Here is an 18,515-nt window from a genome sequence, read left to right as displayed (position 1 = left end):
CTTTCCCCATTATTTTTGTCTTAAGGTAATTTTTAAGAAATCCATTTAACAGGATGGGTAGATGTGAAAGCTGTCACCATTCTTTACCAGTGCTGGGAGGTTGTCACCTGAGAAGGGACCTTGTGCTCTCTAGGAATAGAATCCTGTGACCCTGAGCTGTGGGTTGTGGCTAGAACAGGTGATTTCCCTTCAGATGAGCGGCCTGCAGTTACTAGAATGTTCCTAGGCTGTGCACCTCACATCGGGCTCTGGTCAGCCTGTGGCCACAATCAGGAGATCTCAAGGCTCTACCCTACCTTGTTGGTGACAGGGACTGGAGCGACACCTAGATGAGGTGATAGGAGCTGCAATGCAGCTGTCCTTAATCCTTGGATTCTTTATACATTTTCCTGTTTGTTTGTTTGTTTGTTTGTTTGTTTTGTGTTGTTTTGTAGCTGTCTTCAGAAACACCAGAAGAGGGCACTGGATCCCATTACAGATGGTTGTGTGTCCATGTGGCTGCTGGGATTTGAACTCAGGACCTTTGAAAGAGCAATCAGTGCTCTTAACCACTGAGCGATTCTCCAGCCCAGTCCTGGAATTCTTGTAAAGCCAGGGTACCAAGTTTCTCCCAGGGTCTCAGGACAAGGACACACACTCCCGTCCCCTCCCCTTCCCTTTCTTCCCCTCCCCTCCCCTCCTCACAATGAGTCCCTTTCCCTGGATTTATCAGAGACATTCCATGAACCCTAACACAGGAAAGCACAGACCCAGACCCAGAGGAAGTGAACCCGGGAGCCCAGAACAAGGGGGCAGGAGCTGTGGGTCTGTGTAAGGACTCCAAGCCTCCCAGATGAAGATACAGAGCTGGTGAAAGACGGTGACAGTCACTATGGAGACAGAATAGATCAGAGGAAGTTTTATTGATGTGTAGGTCTAGAGTGGTTCAGCTGACCACAGAAGCAGGTCATCCAGGCAGGGAGGGAAGGGAAGGAGAAGCCAGCTCCCCTGAGACCTGATGGAGGAGGACCATGCTGGCCTGCTAAGGGGTGGAGCTACCCTCAGGTTTCTCTTCAGACCCTATACATCTTTCTTCTGAGCTACACCTCCATGAATAGCAAGTACAGGTTGGTGGAGGTGTGGTCCTGTGCCCTGCTGCTTTAGTAGGTCCTGGCCCTCAGCAGCTGGACTTCTGGCCACAGCAGGCCTGTCTGGAGCAGGCAGGGCGGCACAGCAGGGACACACAGGAGGCTGGGCGACAGCAGCTGGGCTGGCAGCAGGAAGCACAGCAGGAGGAGGTGGGCACACAGCAGGCAGGTCTGCACACAGGGCGGCACAGCAGGGACACGCTGGAGCAGGGCTTGCAGCACACAGGCTTGCAGCACACAGGAGCACAGCAGGGGGGCTGGCAGCAGGAGGAGGAGCCAGAGCAGATAGGGGTGCAGCACACAGGCTTGCAGCAGACAGGCACACAGCAGGAGGGCTGGCAGCAGGAGGACTGGCAGCTAGACTGCTGGCAGCATGACCCAGAGCAGATGGGGGTGCAGCAGACAGGCTGGCAGCAAAGGGTCACAGAACAGGGCTGCTGGCAGGGGAAGCAGGTGCAGCAAGCTGGCTGGCAGCTAGACTGCTGGCAGCATGAGGGTGTGCAGCAGGAGGATTGGCAGCAGGGGCTGGATACACAGCTCACTGGGTTGCAGACAAGGGTTAGGCAGGGGCCGGGGGCGCAACAGCTGGGGGCACAGCAAGGAACACAGCAGCTGGGTTGACAGCAGCTGGACTGACAGCAGCTGGGTTGGCAGCAGCTAGACTGGCAGCAGCTAGGGGCACAGCAGCAGGGCTCACAGCAGCTCTCTGGGCAGTCGTCCACCTGCCAGGAGGAGCTGGTGCAAGCATCAGAGCAGACAGACCTGGTTGAGGCGGCCATGGCGGAGTCGGATGGGAGTTGGGAGTGTGTGTTCAGTGACTGTGTGCGTGTTGAGGGAGTGTGTGTATGAGGTGCTCTGGGTTCTGGGCTTTTATCCTCCAGGCCTGTTTTGCTGCAGGAGGCTCTGAGTACTTCCATTTCCTTGTTATTCAGTCTGGAGGGGGCTCTGCAGGGCTCAGTCACTAACTCCTGTTGGGCTGGTTGCTCTAGCAATGAACTCATCTGGAGGGAAAGCACAGACTTCCTGGGCTGACCCTGTGCCCTCTGACTTGTGGTGCCTGCCAGGGTAGCTGGTGATGACACTGAGCACTGAGACTACTGTGTCCTCCAGCGCTGTCCGTTCCTGTGCTGCTGGGGTCTGTCTGACTGTGTTTTGTGGTGGGAAAGCTCATAATTCTTTTCTAAATGTTTGCTGTTGTACCTCACTAAAGCTATGGGTCCTGGACTCTTCCTTTGTGGATGATCTTTCACTGTTCTCAACTACTTGACCATCTCAGATCAAATTCATTGGCCTGGACCAGTTCATACACTTTAGACTTGAGACACAGGTGGATGATAGTGCCAGCCAGACCTGCAGCAGTAACCACTTGATCTTGGTTACTGTTAGCAAAATAAGAGGAGACTGAGTGTGGAGTCTGATGGTCAGGAAACAATGTAACAGTAAATATCAACACAGAGATCAATCTATGTATGCAGCAAGACCACACAGCTACCATCATATAGACACCAATCTATATGAAGCTGATCTGGGAAGAACCCAACAGCTCTGGCAAACTGACAACACCTGGCCACGTCCACAAACTATTGCTAGTGCAGTACAGTAGAAAAAGAAGAAATAGAAGGGTTGGAGAGATGGCTCAGTGGTTAAGAGCACTGACTGCTCTTCCAGAGGTCCTGAGTTCAATTCCCAGCAACCATATGGTGGCTCCCAACCATATGTAATGGAATCTGATGCCCTCTTCTGGTGTGTCTGAAGAGAGTGACAGTGTACTCACATAAATGACATAAATATTTTAAAGAAGAAGGAGGAGAAGAGGAAGAGGAAGAGGAAGAAAAAGAAGAAGAAGAAGAAGAAGAAGAAGAAGAAGAAGAAGAAGAAGAAGAAGAAGAAGAAGAAGGAGGAGGAGGAGGAGGAGGAGGAGGAGGAGGAGGAGGAGGAGGAGGAGGAGGAGGAGGAGGAGGAGGAAGAGGAAGAGGAGGAGGACGGCCTCAGAGAACACTGTGCACAGCCACACAGACCACACAAAACAGCAGCAACTTTCCTTGTCCTTTGGTTTCTCACAGCGTAGGCCAAAGAAATCTCAATGAATTTGAAATTGTTAAGATCTTATGAGATGTCGCCTCAAGAAGGAAAGAAATAGAAACAAAAAGAGAAAGAGAACTGGAGAGTTCACCAATCTGTAGAAATAGAAGACATACTTAGATAGCCAGGGAGTCAGGAAGGCTGGAAGATAAAAGAGTTGGTTGAAATGAAAAGACAACAAACCCACGCTGTGATGCAGCCAAAATAATGCAAGAGGGAAATTCATAGCTGTGAAGGAAGAGTCCAGACCTAAATTAAACACCTCAAGATCTAAACTCACACCTCAAGGAACCAGGAGCAGGAAGCACAAAGAACCCCAAGGCAAATACAGGAAATACACAGAAAATACACAGGAAACACTGATTAGAGCTGGAAACAGAGGTCAGAAAAAAAAACAAACAGCCTTGGGAACCAGGACAACAAAGAGCAACACTGCTTACCCCAAGTGAGGGAAAAGGAGATGTAAATAACTAAAATCACAGGTGGAAACAGGGTCGGGATGTGTGCTTACACAAGTAAAATGGACTAGATAGAAGAAGAGCACACTGAACCATGTATCCTGTCACCATGGCTGGTGACAAAAGAGGGAACTCAGTGGGCAGGAGAGATGGCGCAGTGAATGAGAGCACCGACTGCTCTTCTGAAGGTCCTGAGTTCAAATCTCAGCAACCACATGGTGGCTCACAACCATCTGTAATGAGATCTGATAGCCTCTTCTGGTGTTTGCATATAGCTACAGTGTACTTACATATAATAAATAAATAAATAAATAAACAAACAAATAAATAACAGTGAAGTCAGGTGTCAGGGGCAGACTCCACATAGCCTGGAGACCAGTTGTGGACAGACCTCAATTCTTCCTGTGGCTTCAAATGCTATTAAGAGTCCTTTCTGCCATGGATGAAAAAACCAGCTATTTCAGAGAACTTCTGTGAACCCTCTTGACTATGATTTCAGCAGTTTGTAGTTTGCTAAGGCTTGTTTTGTATCCTCTGATCTGGTCTATGCCAGGTAGGGAAAGTGTCATGTGCCAAAGGAAAGAATGCTGTGCCTGTTGGAATGTTCTGGAGTTGTCTGTCAGATCTTGGAATGTTCTGGAGATGTCTGTGGAGTCCTTTGCCCTGCTGTTCCATTAGCTCAGGCTTTTGTGTTGTCTTGCTTGCCCCGCCCACTCCCAGGGCGGCTGCTGCACAGCACAGTAGCTTATTACCAGGCTCTATGGCACTTGTGGTCGAAGGCTGCTTGCTTTGTGAGGTTGGACAACCACCACCGCGTGCGTATGGGTAATTGTCGGGTGTCTTTGTGATACACTGACCCCTTTGGTCATTGTGTAGTTACCCGTTTGTCTCTTCTCACTGCTTGTCTTATTCTGTTTTGTCAGATGTAAACATAGCCACTGCTGCAGGTCTTCAGGGTCCATCTGCCTACACAGCCACTTGTATCCTTTTCTTTCAGGCCCTCAGCCTCTGTGTCGTTCAGATGCTCTGAATTTCTTGAGGGTGGCATGCTGTTGGATCTTGATTGATTAAATCCCATTCAGCTGGTCTGTCTATTGACTGACGAGTTAGGACTGCTCACATTCAGGGTCACTGACGACGGTGCGCACGCACACCTGTCCTCTTCCTGCTTTTCTTCCAGTTGCTCTGTGCTCTTTGTGTCTCTCCGTCCTCTTCCTTTCCTCTGTGCAGTTAATGGCTTATAGAATTGTTAATATTTTGTCTTGGTTAGGGTTTTACAGCTGTGAGCAGACACCATGACCAATGCAACTCTTATAAGGACAACACTGAGTTGGGGTTGGCTTACAGGTTCAGTATCATCAAGGCGGGAGCATGGCAGCATCCAGGCAGGCATGGTGTAGGGGGTGCTGAGATTTCTACATCTTCATGTGAAAGCTAATAGTAGAAGACTGGCTTCCAGGCAGCTAGAATAAGGGTTTTAAAGCCCAAGTCCACAGTGACACACCTACTCTAATAAGGCCATAGCTTCTCCAACATAACCATACCCACTCCAACAAGGCCACACCCACTCCAACATGGCCACACCCAGTCCAACAAGGCCACCACTCCAAATAATGCAGCACCCTGGGCCAAGAATATGCTAACCATCACATATTCATTCCTATTTCTCTCTGGTATTCTGGTATTCTTACACTTTCCTGTGCAAACCCCAATGGTCATTGCCTTTCTGCCATTTCTGGGTAGTAAGACCCTCTTCATCCCTTCTTGTAAGGTTGGTATCATGACCGTGAATTCTTTTTTGTTTATTGGGGAAGGTCTTTGTTTCTTCTTTGATTCTGAAGCCCTGCTGGTTTAGTACTCGTGTTTGGCGGTTATTTTCTTCCAGGACTTCAGCACAGCATCACACACACACTGGCCTGCAGAGTCTGCTCAGGAGCCTGCAGTTGATCTGGGGGCTTGTTGTCAAATGGGACTTGATGCTTCTCTCTTTTGCAGCCGGTGTGCCATGGTGAGGGTTTTGTGGTGTCCATTTAAGATTCTTTAGACCTTGGATACTTCCTTGTGTGTCCATATCTGTCCCAAAGGAAATTTCTGGAATTTACTGTATAGACTTTCTGTGTTCCAAACTTTCCTCTCCACCACCTCAGGGGTACCAGTGGTTCTGACACCAATGACTGATGATGTCCCAAAGATCTCCCATACTCTTTCCAATCTTTCCCCATTATTTTTGTCTTAAGGTAATTTTTAAGAAATCCATTTAACAGGACGATAGATGTGAAAGCTGTCACCATTCTTTACCAGTGCTGGGAGGTTGTCCCTGAGAAGGGACCTTGTGCTCTCTAGAAATAGAATCCTGTGACCCTGAGCTGTGGGTTGTGTCTGGAACAGGTGATTTCCCTTCAGATGAGTGGCCTGCAGTTGCTAGAATGTTTCTAGGCTGTGCACCTCACATCGGGCTCTGGTCAGCCTGTGGCCACAATCAGGAAATCTCAAGGCTCTACCCCTACCTTGTTGGTGACAGGGACTGGAGAGACAACTAGATGAGGTGATAGGAGCTGCAATGCAGCTGTCCTTAGTCCTGGGATTCTTTATACATTTTCCTGTTTGTTTGTTTGTTTGTTTGTTTTGTAGCTGTTTCTAGACACACCAGAAGAGGGCACTGGATGTCTTTATAGATAGTTGTGAGCCACCATGTGGTTGCTGGGATTTGAACTCAGGACCTTTGGAAGAGCAGTCAGTGCTCTTAACCACTGAGCCATTTCTCCAGCCCAGTCCTGGAATTCTTGTAAAGCCAGGGTACCAAATTTCTCCCAGGGTCTCAGGACAAAGACAAACCCTCCCATCCCTTCTCCTTGCCTTCCCTTCCCTCCCCTCCCCTCCTCACAATGAGTCCCTTTCCCTGGATTTATCAGAGACATTCCATGAACCCTAACACAGGAAAGCACAGATCCAGACCCAGAGGAAGTGAACCCGGGAGCCCAGTATCAGAGCATAGAGGAAGGGGGGGGGGGGAGCTGTGGGTCTATGTAAGGACTCCAAGCCTCCCAGATGAAGATACAGAGCTGGTGAAAGACGATGACAGTCACTATGGAGACAGAATAGATCAGAGGAAGTTTTATTGATGTGTAGGTCTAGAGTGGTTGAGCTGACCACAGAAGCAGGTCATCCAGGCAGGGAGGGAAGGGAAGGAGAAGCCAGCTCCCCTGGGACCTGGTGGAGGAGGACCATGCTGGCCTGCTAAGGGGTGGAGCTACCCTCAGGTTTCTCTTCAGACCCTATACATCTTTCTTCTGAGCTACACCTCCATGAATAGCAAGTACAGGCTGGTGGAGGTGATGGTCCTGTGCCCTGCTGCTTTAGTAGGTCCTGGCCCTCAGCAGCTGGACTTCTGGCCACAGCAGGCCTGTCTGGAGCAGGCAGGGCGGCACAGCAGGGACACACAGGAGGCTGGGCGACAGCAGCTGGGCTGGCAGGAGGAGGCACAGCAGGAGGAGGTGGGCACACAGCAGGCAGGTCTGCACACAGGGCGGCACAGCAGGGACACGCTGGAGCAGGGCTTGCAGCACACAGGCTTGCAGCACACAGGAGCACAGCAGGGGGGCTGGCAGCAGGAGGAGGAGCCAGAGCAGATAGGGGTGCAGCACACAGGCTTGCAGCACACAGGCACACAGCAGGAGGGCTGGCAGCAGGAGGACTGGCAGCTAGACTGCTGGCAGCATGACCCAGAGCAGATGGGGGTGCAGCAGACAGGCTGGCAGCAAAGGGTCACAGAACAGGGCTGCTGGCAGGGGGAGCAGGTGCAGCAAGCTGGCTGGCAGCTAGACTGCTGGCAGCATGAGGGTGTGCAGCAGGAGGCTTGGCAGCAGGGGCTGGATACACAGCTCACTGGGGTGCAGACAAGGGTCAGGCAGGGGGCGGGGCCGCAACAGCTGGGGGCACAGCCAAGAACACAGCAGCTGGGTTGACAGCAGCTGGACTGGCAGCAGCTGGGTTGGCAGCAGCTAGACTGGCAGCAACTAGGGGCACAGCAGCAGGGCTCACAGCAGCTCTCTGGGCAGTCATCCACCTGCCAGGAGGAGCTGGTGCAAGCATCAGAGCAGACAGACCTGGTGGAGGCGGCCATGGCAGAGTCGGATGGGAGTTGGGAGTGTGTGTTCAGTGACTGTGTCCGTGTTGAGGGAGTGTGTGTATGAGGTGCTCTGGGCTCTGGGCTTTTATCCTCCCGGCCTGTTTTGCTGCAGGAGGCTCTGAGTACTTCCATTTCCTTGTTATTCAGTCTGGAGGGGGCTCTGCAGGGCTCAGTCACTAACTCCTGTTGGGCTGGTTGCTCTAGCAATGAACTCATCTGGAGGGAAAGCACAGACTTCCTGGGCTGACCCTGTGCCCTCTGACTTGTGGCGCCTGCCAGGGTAGCTGGTGATGACACTGAGCACTGAGACTACTGTGTCCTCCAGCGCTGTCCGTTCCTGTGCTGGTGGGGTATGTCTGACTGCGTTTTGTGGTGGGAAAGCTCATTAATTCTTTTCTAAATGTTTGCTGTTGTACCTCTCTAAAGCTATGGGTCATGGACTCTTCCTTTGTGGATGATCTTTCACTGTTCTCAACTACTTGACCATCTCAGATCAAATCCATTGGCCTGGACCAGTTCAAACACTTTAGACTTGAGACACAGGTGGATGACAGTGCTAGCCACACCTGCAGCAGTAACCACTTGATCTTGGTTACTGTTAGCAAAATAAGAGGAGACTGAGTGTGGAGTCTGATGGTCAGGAAACAATGTAACAGTAAACATCAACACAGAGATCAATCTATGTATGCATCAAGACCACATGGCTACCATCATATAGACACCAATCTATATGAAGCTGATCTGGGAAGAACCCAACAGCTCTGGCAAACTGACAACACCTGGCCACGTCTACAAAGTATTGCTAGTGCAGTACAGTAGAAAAAGAAGAAATAGAAGGGTTGGAGAAATGGCTCAGTGGTTAAGAGCACTGACTGCTCTTCCAGAGGTCCTGAGTTCAATTCCCAGCATTCAAATGGTGGTCCCCAACCATCTGTAATGGAATCTGATGCCCTCTTCTGGTGTGTCTGAAGAGAGTGACAGTGTACTCACATAAATGAAATAAATATTTTAAAGAAGAAGGAGGAGGAGAGGAAGAGGAAGAGGAAGAGGAAGAGGAAGAAGAAGAAGAAGAAGAAGAAGAAGAAGAAGAAGAAGAAGAAGAAGAAGAAGAAGAAGAAGAAGAAGAAGAAGAAGAAGAAATAGAAGAAGGACAGCCTCAGAGAACACTGTGCACAGCCACACAGACCACACAAAACAGCAGCAACTTTCCTTGTCCTTTGGTGTCTCACAGCTTAGGCCAAAGAAATCTCAATGAATTTGAAATTGTTAAGATCTTATGAGATGTCATCTCAAGATGGAACGAAATAGAAACAAAAACAGAAAGAGAACTGGAGAGTTCACCAATCTGTAGAAACAGAAGACATACTTAGATAGCCGGGGAGTCAGGAAGGCTGGAAGATAAAAGAGGTGGTTGAAAATGAAAAGACAATAAACCCACGCTGGGATGCAGCCAAAATAGCGCAAGAGGGAAATTCATAGCTGTGAAGGAAGAGTCCAGACCTAAGCTAAACACCTCAAGATCTAAACTCACACCTCAAGGAACCAGGAGCAGGAAGCACAAAGAACCCCAAGGCAAATACAGGAAATACACAGAAAATAGACAGGAAACTCAGATTAGAGCTGTAAACAGAGGTCAGAAAAAAAAAAAACAGCCTTGGGAACCGGGGCAACAAAGAGCAACACTGCTTACCCCAAGTGAGGGAAAAGGAGATGTAAATAACTAAAATCACAGGTGGAAACAGGGTCGGGATGTGTGCTTACACAAGCAAAGTGGACTAGATAGAAGAAGAGCACGCTGAACCATGTATCCTGTCACCATGGCTGGTGACAAAAGAGGGAACTCAGTGGGCAGGATAGATGGCTCAGTGAATAAGAGCACCGACTGCTCTTCTGAAGGTCCTGAGTTCAAATCTCAGCAACCACATGGTGGCTTACAACCATCTGTAATGAGATCTCATAGCCTCTTCTGGTGTTTGAATATAGCTACAGAGTACTTACATATAATAAACAAACAAACAAACAAATAAATAAATAACAGTGAACTCAGGTGTCAGGGGCAGACTCCACATAGCCTGGAGACCAGTGGTGGACAGACCTCAATTCTTCCTGTGGCTTCAAATGCTATTCAGAGTCCTTTCTGCCATGGATGAAAAAAACCAACTATTTCAGAGAACTTCTGTGAACCCTCTTGACTATGATTTCAGCAGTTTGTAGTTTGCTAAGGCTTGTTTTGTATCCTCTGATCTGGTCTATGCCAGGTAGGGAAAGTGTCATGTGCCAAAGGAAAGAATGTGTATGCTGTGCCTGTTGGAATGTTCTGGAGTTGTCTGTCAGATCTTGGAATGTTCTGGAGATGTCTGTCAGATCTCAGAATGTGCTGGAGATGTCTGTGGAGTCCTTTGCCCTGCTGTTCCATTAGCTCAGGCTTTTGTGTTGTCTTGCTTGCCCCGCCCACTGCCAGGGCAGCTGCTGCACAGCACAGTAGCTTATTACCAGGCTCTATGGCACTTGTGGTCGAAGGCTGCTTGCTTTGTGAGGTTGGACAACCACCACCACGTGCATATGTGGTAATCGTCGGGTGTCTTTGTGATACACTGACCCCTTTGGTCATTATGTAGTTACACGTTTGTCTCTTCCCACTGCTTGTCTTAATTCTGTTTTGTCAGATGTAAGCATAGCCACTGCTGCAGGTCTTCAGGGTCCATCTGCCTACACAGCCACTTGTATCCCTTTCTTTCAGGCCATCAGCCTGTGTGTTGTTCAGATGCTGTGAATTTCTTGAGGGTGGTGTGCTGTTGGATCTTGATTGATTAAATCCCATTCAGCTGATCTGTCTATTGACTGGCGAGTTAGGACTGCTCACATTCAGGGTCACTGACGACGGTGCGCACTCACACCTGTCCTCTTCCTGCTTTTCTTCCAGTTGCTCTGTGCTCTTTGTGTCTCTCCTTCCTCTCCCTTTCCTCTATGCAGTTAATGGCTTATAGAATTGTTAATATTTTGTCTTTGTTAGGGTTTTACTGCTGTGAGCAGACACCATGACCAATGCAACTCTTATAAGGACAACACTGAGTTGGGGTTGGCTTACAGGTTCAGTATCATCAAGGCGGGAGCATGGCAGCATCCAGGCAGGCATGGTGTAGGGGGCGCTGAGATTTCTACATCTTCAAGTGAAAGCTAATAGTAGAAGACTGGCTTCCAGGCAGCTAGAATAAGGGTTTTAAAGCCCAAGTCCACAGTGACACACCTACTCTAATAAGGCCATAGCTTCTCCAACATAACCATACCCACTCCAACAAGGCCACACCCACTCCAACATGGCCACACCCAGTCCAACAAGGCCACCACTCCAAATAATGCAGCACCCTGGGCCAAGAATATGCTAACCATCTCATATTCATTCCTATTTCTCTCTGGTATTCTGGTATTCTTACACTTTCCTGTGCAAACCCCAATGGTCATTGCCTTTCTGCCATTTCTGGGTAGTAAGACCCTCTTCATCCCTTCTTGTAAGGTTGGTATCATGACTGTGAATTCTTTTTTGTTTATTGGGGAAGGTCTTTGTTTCTTCTTTGATTCTGAAGCCCTCCTGGTTTAGTACTCGTGTTTGGCAGTTATTTTCTTCCAGGACTTCAGCACAGCATCACACACACACTGGCCTGCAGAGTCTGCTCAGGAGCCTGCAGTTGATCTGGGGGCTTGTTGTCAAATGGGACTTGATGCTTCTCTCTTTTGCAGCCGGTGTGCCATGGTGAGGGTTTTGTGGTGTCCATTTAAGATTCTTTAGACCTTGAATACTTCCTTGTGTGTCCATATCTGTCCCAAAGTAAATTTCTGGAATTTACTGTATAGACTTTCTGTGTTCCAAACTTTCCTCTCCACCACCTCAGGGGTACCAGTGGTTCTGACACCAATGACTGATGATGTCCCAAAGATCTCCCATACTCTTTCCAATCTTTCCCCATTATTTTTGCCTTAAGGTAATTTTTAAGAAATCCATTTAACAGGACGGGTAGAAAGCTGTCACCATTCTTTACCAGTGCTGGGAGATTGTCACCTGAGAAGGGACCTTGTGCTCTCTAGAAATAGAATCCTGTGACCCTGAGCTGTGGGTTGTGGCTGGAACAGGTGATTTCCCTTCAGATGAGCGGCCTGCAGTTGCTAGAATATTCCTAGGCTGTGCACCTCACATCGGGCTCTGGTCAGCCTATGGCCACAATCAGGAAATCTCAAGGCTCTACCCCTACCTTGTTGGTGACAGGGACTGGAGCGACACCTAGATGAGGTGATAGGAGCTGCAATGCAGCTGTCCTTAGTCCTGGGATTCTTTATACATTTTCCTGTTTGTTTGTTTGTTTGTTTGTTTGTTTGTTTTGTGTTGTTTTGTAGCTGTCTTCAGAAACACCAGAAGAGGGCACTGGATCCCATTACAGATGGTTGTGTGTTACCATGTGGCTGCTGGGATTTGAACTCAGGACCTTTGAAAGAGCAATCAGTGCTCTTAACCACTGAGCGATCAGAGGAAGTTTTATTGATGTGTAGGTCTAGAGTGGTTGAGCTGACCACAGAAGCAGGACATCCAGGCAGGGAGGGAAGGGAAGGAGAAGCCAGCTTCCCTGGGACCTGATGGAGGGTCACTGACAATGGTGCGCACGCACACCTGTCCTCTTCCTGCTTTTCTTCCAGTTGCTCTGTGCTCTTTGTGTCTCTCCTTCCTCTCCCTTTCCTCTGTGCAGTTAATGGCGTATAGAATTGTTAATATATTTTGTCTTGGTTAGGGTTTTACTGCTGTGAGCAGACACCATGACCAATGCAACTCTTATAAGGACAACACTGAGTTGGGGTTGGCTTACAGGTTCAGTATCATCAAGGCAGGAGCATGGCAGCATCCAGGGAGGCATGGTGTAGGGGGCGCTGAGAGTTCTACATCTTCATGTGAAAGCTAATAGTAGAAGACTGGCTTCCAGACAGCTAGAATAAGGGTTTTAAAGCCCAAGTCCACAGTGACACACCTACTCTAATAAGGCCATAGCTTCTCCAACATAACCATACCCACTCCAACAAGGCCACACCCACTCCAACATGGCCACACCCAGTCCAACAAGGCCACCACTCCAAATAATGCAGCACCCTGGGCCAAGAATATGCTATCCATCACATATTCATTCCTATTTCTCTCTGGTATTCTGGTATTCTTACGCTTTCCTGTGCAAACCCCAATGGTCATTGCCTTTCTGCCATTTCTGGGTATTAAGACCCTCTTCATCCCTTCTTGTAAGGTTGGTATCATGACCGTGAATTCTTTTTTGTTTATTGGGGAAGGTCTTTGTTTCTTCTTTGATTCTGAAGCCCTGCTGGTTTAGTACTCGTGTTTGGTGGTTATTTTCTTCCAGGACTTCAGCACAGCATCACACACACACTGGCCTGCAGAGTCTGCTCAGGAGCCTGCAGTTGATCTGGGGGCTTGCTGTCAAATGGGACTTGATGCTTCTCTCTTTTGCAGCCGGTGTGCCATGGTGAGGGTTTTGTGGTGTCCATTTAAGATTCTTTAGACCTTGGACACTTCCTTGTGTGTCCATATCTGTCCCAAAGTAAATTTCTGGAATTTACTGTATAGACTTTCTGTGTTCCAAACTTTCCTCTCCACCACCTCAGGGGTACCAGTGGTTCTGACACCAATGACTGATGATGTCCCAAAGATCTCCCATACTCTTTCCAATCTTTCCCCATTATTTTTGTCTTAAGGTAATTTTTAAGAAATCCATTTAACAGGATGGGTAGATGTGAAAGCTGTCACCATTCTTTACCAGTGCTGGGAGGTTGTCACCTGAGAAGGGACCTTGTGCTCTCTAGAAATAGAATCCTGTGACCCTGAGCTGTGGGTTGTGGCTGGAACAGGTGATTTCCCTTCAGATGAGCGGCCTGCAGTTGCTAGAATGTTTCTAGGCTGTGCACCTCACATCGGGCTCTGGTCAGCCTGTGGCCACAATCAGGAAATCTCAAGGCTCTACCCCTACCTTGTTGGTGACAGGGACTGGGGCGACACCTAGATGAGGTGATAGGAGCTGCAATGCAGCTGCCCTTAGTCCTGGGATTCTTTATACATTTTCCTGTTTGTTTGTTTGTTTGTTTTGTGTTGTTTTGTAGCTGTCTTCAGAAACACCAGAAGAGGGCACTGGATCCCATTACAGATAGTTGTGTGTCACCATGTGGCTGCTGGGATTTGAACTCAGGACCTTTGAAAGAGCAATCAGTGCTCTTAACCACTGAGCGATTTCTCCAGCCCAGTCCTGGAATTCTTGTAAAGCCAGGGTACCAAGTTTCTCCCAGGGTCTCAGGACAAGGACACACACTCCCGTCCCCTCCCCTTTTCTTTCCTCCCCTCCCCTCCCCTCCTCACAATGAGTCCCTTTCCCTGGATTTATCAGAGACATTCCATGAACCCTAACACAGGAAAGCACAGACCCAGACCCAGAGGAAGTGAACCCGGGAGCCCAGAACAAGGGGGCAGGAGCTGTGGGTCTGTGTAAAACTCCAAGCCTCCCAGATGAAGATACAGAGCTGGTGAAAGACGATGACAGTCACTATGGAGACAGAATAGATCAGAGGAAGTTTTATTGATGTGTAGGTCTAGAGTGGCTCAGCTGACCACAGAAGCAGGTCATCCAGGCAGGGAGGGAAGGGAAGGAGAAGCCAGCTCCCCTGGGACCTGATGGAGGAGGACCATGCTGGCCTGCTAAGGGGTGGAGCTACCCTCAGGTTTCTCTTCAGACCCGATACATCTTTCTTCTGAGCTACACCTCCATGAATAGCAAGTACAGGCTGGTGGAGGTGTGGTCCTGTGCCCTCCTGCTTTAGTAGGTCCTGGCCCTCAGCAGCTGGACTTCTGGCCACAGCAGGACTGTCTGGAGCAGGCAGGGCGGCACAGCAGGGACACACAGGAGGCTGGGCGACAGCAGCTGGGCTGGCAGCAGGAGGCACAGCAGGAGGAGGTGGGCACACAGCAGGCAGGTCTGCACACAGGGCGGCACAGCAGGGACACGCTGGAGCAGGGCTTGCAGCACACAGGCTTGCAGCACACAGGAGCACAGCAGGGGGGCTGGCAGCAGGAGGAGGAGCCAGAGCAGATAGGGGTGCAGCACACAGGCTTGCAGCAGACAGGCACACAGCAGGAGGGCTGGCAGCAGGAGGACTGGCAGCTAGACTGCTGGCAGCATGACCCAGAGCAGATGGGTGTGCAGCAGACAGGCTGGCAGCAAAGGGTCACAGAACAGGGCTGCTGGCAGGGGGAGCAGGTGCAGCAAGCTGGCTGGCAGCTAGACTGCTGGCAGCATGAGGGTGTGCAGCAGGAGGCTTGGCAGCAGGGGCTGGATACACAGCTCACTGGGGTGCAGACAAGGGTCAGGCAGGGGGCGGGGGCGCAACAGCTGGGGGCACAGCCAAGAACACAGCAGCTGGGTTGACAGCAGCTGGACTGGCAGCAGCTGGGGGCACAGCAGCAGGGCTCACAGCAGCTCTCTGGGCAGTCGTCCACCTGCCAGGAGGAGCTGGTGCAAGCGTCAGAGCAGACGGACCTGGTGGAGGCGGCCATGGCGGAGTCGGATGGGAGTTGGGAGTATGTGTTCACTGACTGTGTGCGTGTTGAGGGAGTGTGTGTATGAGGTGCTCTGGGCTCTGGGCTTTTATCCTCCAGGCCTGTTTTGCTGCAGGAGGCTCTGAGTACTTCCATTTCCTTGTTATTCAGTCTGGAGGGGGCTCTGCAGGGCTCAGTCACTAACTCCTGTTGGGCTGGTTGCTCTAGCAATGAACTCATCTGGAGGGAAAGCACAGACTTCCTGGGCTGACCCTGTGCCCTCTGACTTGTGGCGCCTGCCAGGGTACCTGGTGATGACACTGAGCACTGAGACTACTGTGTCATCCAGCGCTGTCCATTCCTGTGCTGCTGGGGTCTGTCTGATTGTGTTTTGTGGTGGGAAAGCTCATTAATTCTTTTCTAAATGTTTGTTGTTGTACCTCTCTAAAGCTATGGGTCCTGGACTCTTCCTTTGTGGATGATCTTTCACTGTTCTCAACTACTTGACCATCTCAGATCAAATCCATTGGCCTGGACCAGTTCATACACTTTAGACTTGAGACACAGGAGGATGACAGTGCTAGCCACACCTGCAGCAGTAACCACTTGATCTTGGTTACTATTAGCAAAATAAGAGGAGACTGAGTGTGGAGTCTGATGGTCAGGAAACAATGTAACAGTAAATATCAACACAGAGATCAATCTATGTATGCATCAAGACCACATGGCTACCATCATATAGACACCAATCTATATGAAGCTGATCTGGGAAGAACCCAACAGCTCTGGCAAACTGACAACACCTGGCCATGTCTACAAAGTATTGCTAGTGCAGTACAGTAGAAAAAGAAGAAATAGAAGGGTTGGAGAGATGGCTCAGTGGTTAAGAGCACTGACTGCTCTTCCAGAGGTCCTGAGTTCAATTCCCAGCAACAATATGGCTGCTCCCAACCATCTGTAATGGAATCTGATGCCCTCTTCTGGTGTGTCTGAAGAGAGTGACAGTGTACTCACATAAATGAAATAAATATTTTAAAGAAGAAGGAGGAGGAGAGGAAGAGGAAGAGGAAGAGGAAGAGGAAGAGGAAGAAGAAGAAGAAGAAGAAGAAGAAGAAGAAGAAGAAGAAGAAGAAGAAGAAGAAGAAGAAATAGAAGAAGGACAGCCCCAGAGAACACTGTGCACAGCCACACAGACCACACAAAACAGCAGCAACTTTCCTTGTCCTTTGGTGTCTCACAGCTTAGGCCAAAGAAATCTCAATGAATTTGAAATTGTTAAGATCTTATGAGATGTCATCTCAAGATGGAACGAAATAGAAACAAAAACAGAAAGAGAACTGGAGAGTTGACCAATCTGTAGAAATAGAAGACATACTTAGATAGCCAGGGAGTCAGGAAGGCTGGAAGATAAAAGAGGTGGTTGAAAATGAAAAGACAACAAACCCACGCTGGGATGCAGCCAAAATAGCGCAAGAGGGAAATTCATAGCTGTGAAGGAAGAATCCAAACCTAAGCTAAACACCTCAAGATCTAAACTCACACCTCAAGGAACCAGGAGCAGGAAGCACAAAGAACCCCAAGGCAAATATAGGAAATACACAGAAAATACACGGGAAACTCATATTAGAGCTGGAAACAGAGGTCAGAAAAAAAATAGTCTTGGGAACCAACAAAAAGCAACACTGCTTATGCCAAGTAAGGGAAAAGGAGATGCAAATAACTAAAATCACAGGTAGAAACAGGGTCGGGATGTGTGCTTACACAAGCAAAATGGACTAGATAGAAGAAGAGCACGCTGAACCATGTATCCTCTCACCATGGCTGGTGACAAAAGAGGGAACTCAGTGGGCAGGAGAGATGGCTCAGTGAATGAGAGCACCGACTGCTCTTCTGAAGGTCCTGAGTTCAAATCTCAGCAACCACATGGTGGCTCACAACCATCTGTAATGAGATTTGATAGCCTCTTCTGGTGTTTGCATATAGCTACAGTGTACTTACATATAATAAATAAATAAATAAACAAACAAACAGATAAATAACAGTGAACTCAGGTGTCAGGGGCAGACTCCACATAGCCTGAAGACCAGTGGTGGACAGACCTCAATTCTTCCTGTGGCTTCAAATGCTATTAAGAGTCCTTTCTGCCATGGATGAAAAAAACCAGCTATTTCAGAGAACTTCTGTGAACCCTCTTGACTATGATTTCAGCAGTTTGTAGTTTGCTAAGGCTTGTTTTGTATCCTCTGATCTGGTCTATGCCAGGTAGGGAAAGTGTCATGTGCCAAAGGAAAGAATGTGTATGCTGTGCCTGTCGGAATGTTCTGGAGATGTCTGTCAGATCTCAGAATGTTCTGGAGATGTCTGTCAGATCTCAGAATGTGCTGGAGATGTCTGTGGAGTCCTTTGCCCTGCTGTTCCATTAGCTCAGGCTTTTGTGTTGTCTTGCTTGCCCCGCCTACTCCCAGGGCGGCTGCTGACAGCACAGTAGCTTATTACCAGGCTCTATGGCACTTGTGGTCGAAGGCTGCTTGCTTTGTGAGGTTGGACAACCACCACCACGTGCATATGTGGTAATCATCAGGTGTCTTTGTGATACACTGACCCCTTTGGTCATTGTGTAGTTACAGTTTGTCTCTTCTCACTGCTCATCTTAATTCTGTTTTGTCAGATGTAAGCATAGCCACTGCTGCAGGTCTTCAGGGTCCATCTGCCTACACAGCCACTTGTATCGCTTTCTTTCAGGCCCTCAGCCTGTGTGTCGTTCAGATGCTCTGAATTTCTTGAGGGTGGCATGCTGTTGGATCTTGATGGATTAAATCCCATTCAGCTGGTCTGTCTATTGATTGATGAGTTAGGACTGCTCACATTCAGGGTCACTGACGACGGTGCGCACGCACACCTGTCCTCTTCCTGCTTTTCTTCCAGTTGCTCTGTGCTCTTTGTGTCTCTCCTTCCTCTCCCTTTCCTCTGTGCAGTTAATGGCTTATAGAATTGTTAATATTTTGTCTTGGTTAGGCTTTTACTGCTGTGAGCAGACACCATGACCAATGCAACTCTTATAAGGACAACACTGAGTTTGGGTTGGCTTACAGGTTCAGTATCATCAAGGCGGGAGCATGGCAGCATCCAGGCAGGCATGGTATAGG

General features: G+C 49.1%; 4 protein-coding genes across 5 annotated transcripts in view; 1 reads left to right on the top strand and 3 right to left on the bottom strand.

The window, feature by feature from the left end:
• The window catches only part of Tspear (thrombospondin type laminin G domain and EAR repeats), a 178,522-nt gene that overhangs the window by 65,337 nt on the left and 94,670 nt on the right, over positions 1 to 18,515 (top strand). The gene's annotated exons all lie outside the window — the stretch shown is intronic.
• LOC127669662 (keratin-associated protein 10-1-like) lies at positions 1,157 to 1,906 on the bottom strand. 2 transcript variants are annotated; one of them, XM_052163822.1, is made up of 2 exons: positions 1,791 to 1,906; positions 1,157 to 1,712 (listed from the first exon to the last, which is right to left on the bottom strand). In XM_052163822.1, the coding sequence occupies exons 1-2, from the start codon at positions 1,904 to 1,906 to the stop codon at positions 1,157 to 1,159; spliced, it is 672 nt and encodes a 223-aa protein (XP_052019782.1). The 2 variants fall into 2 exon arrangements, with proteins under 2 accessions (XP_052019782.1, XP_052019783.1); XM_052163823.1 differs by having other exon boundaries at positions 1,157 to 1,730; positions 1,818 to 1,906.
• On the bottom strand, positions 7,041 to 7,790 carry LOC127669663 (keratin-associated protein 10-8-like). Its single transcript, XM_052163824.1, has 2 exons — positions 7,675 to 7,790; positions 7,041 to 7,596 (listed from the first exon to the last, which is right to left on the bottom strand). The coding sequence occupies exons 1-2, from the start codon at positions 7,788 to 7,790 to the stop codon at positions 7,041 to 7,043; spliced, it is 672 nt and encodes a 223-aa protein (XP_052019784.1).
• LOC127669666 (keratin-associated protein 10-8-like) lies at positions 14,668 to 15,387 on the bottom strand. The gene is made up of 2 exons (XM_052163829.1): positions 15,272 to 15,387; positions 14,668 to 15,223 (listed from the first exon to the last, which is right to left on the bottom strand). The coding sequence occupies exons 1-2, from the start codon at positions 15,385 to 15,387 to the stop codon at positions 14,668 to 14,670; spliced, it is 672 nt and encodes a 223-aa protein (XP_052019789.1).

This window comes from Apodemus sylvaticus, chromosome 19, assembly GCF_947179515.1.
Source record: "Apodemus sylvaticus chromosome 19, mApoSyl1.1, whole genome shotgun sequence".
Lineage (NCBI taxonomy): Eukaryota > Metazoa > Chordata > Mammalia > Rodentia > Muridae > Apodemus > Apodemus sylvaticus.
Note: the sequence above shows the minus strand (reverse complement) of the source record. Positions and strands in the feature narration are given on the sequence as shown.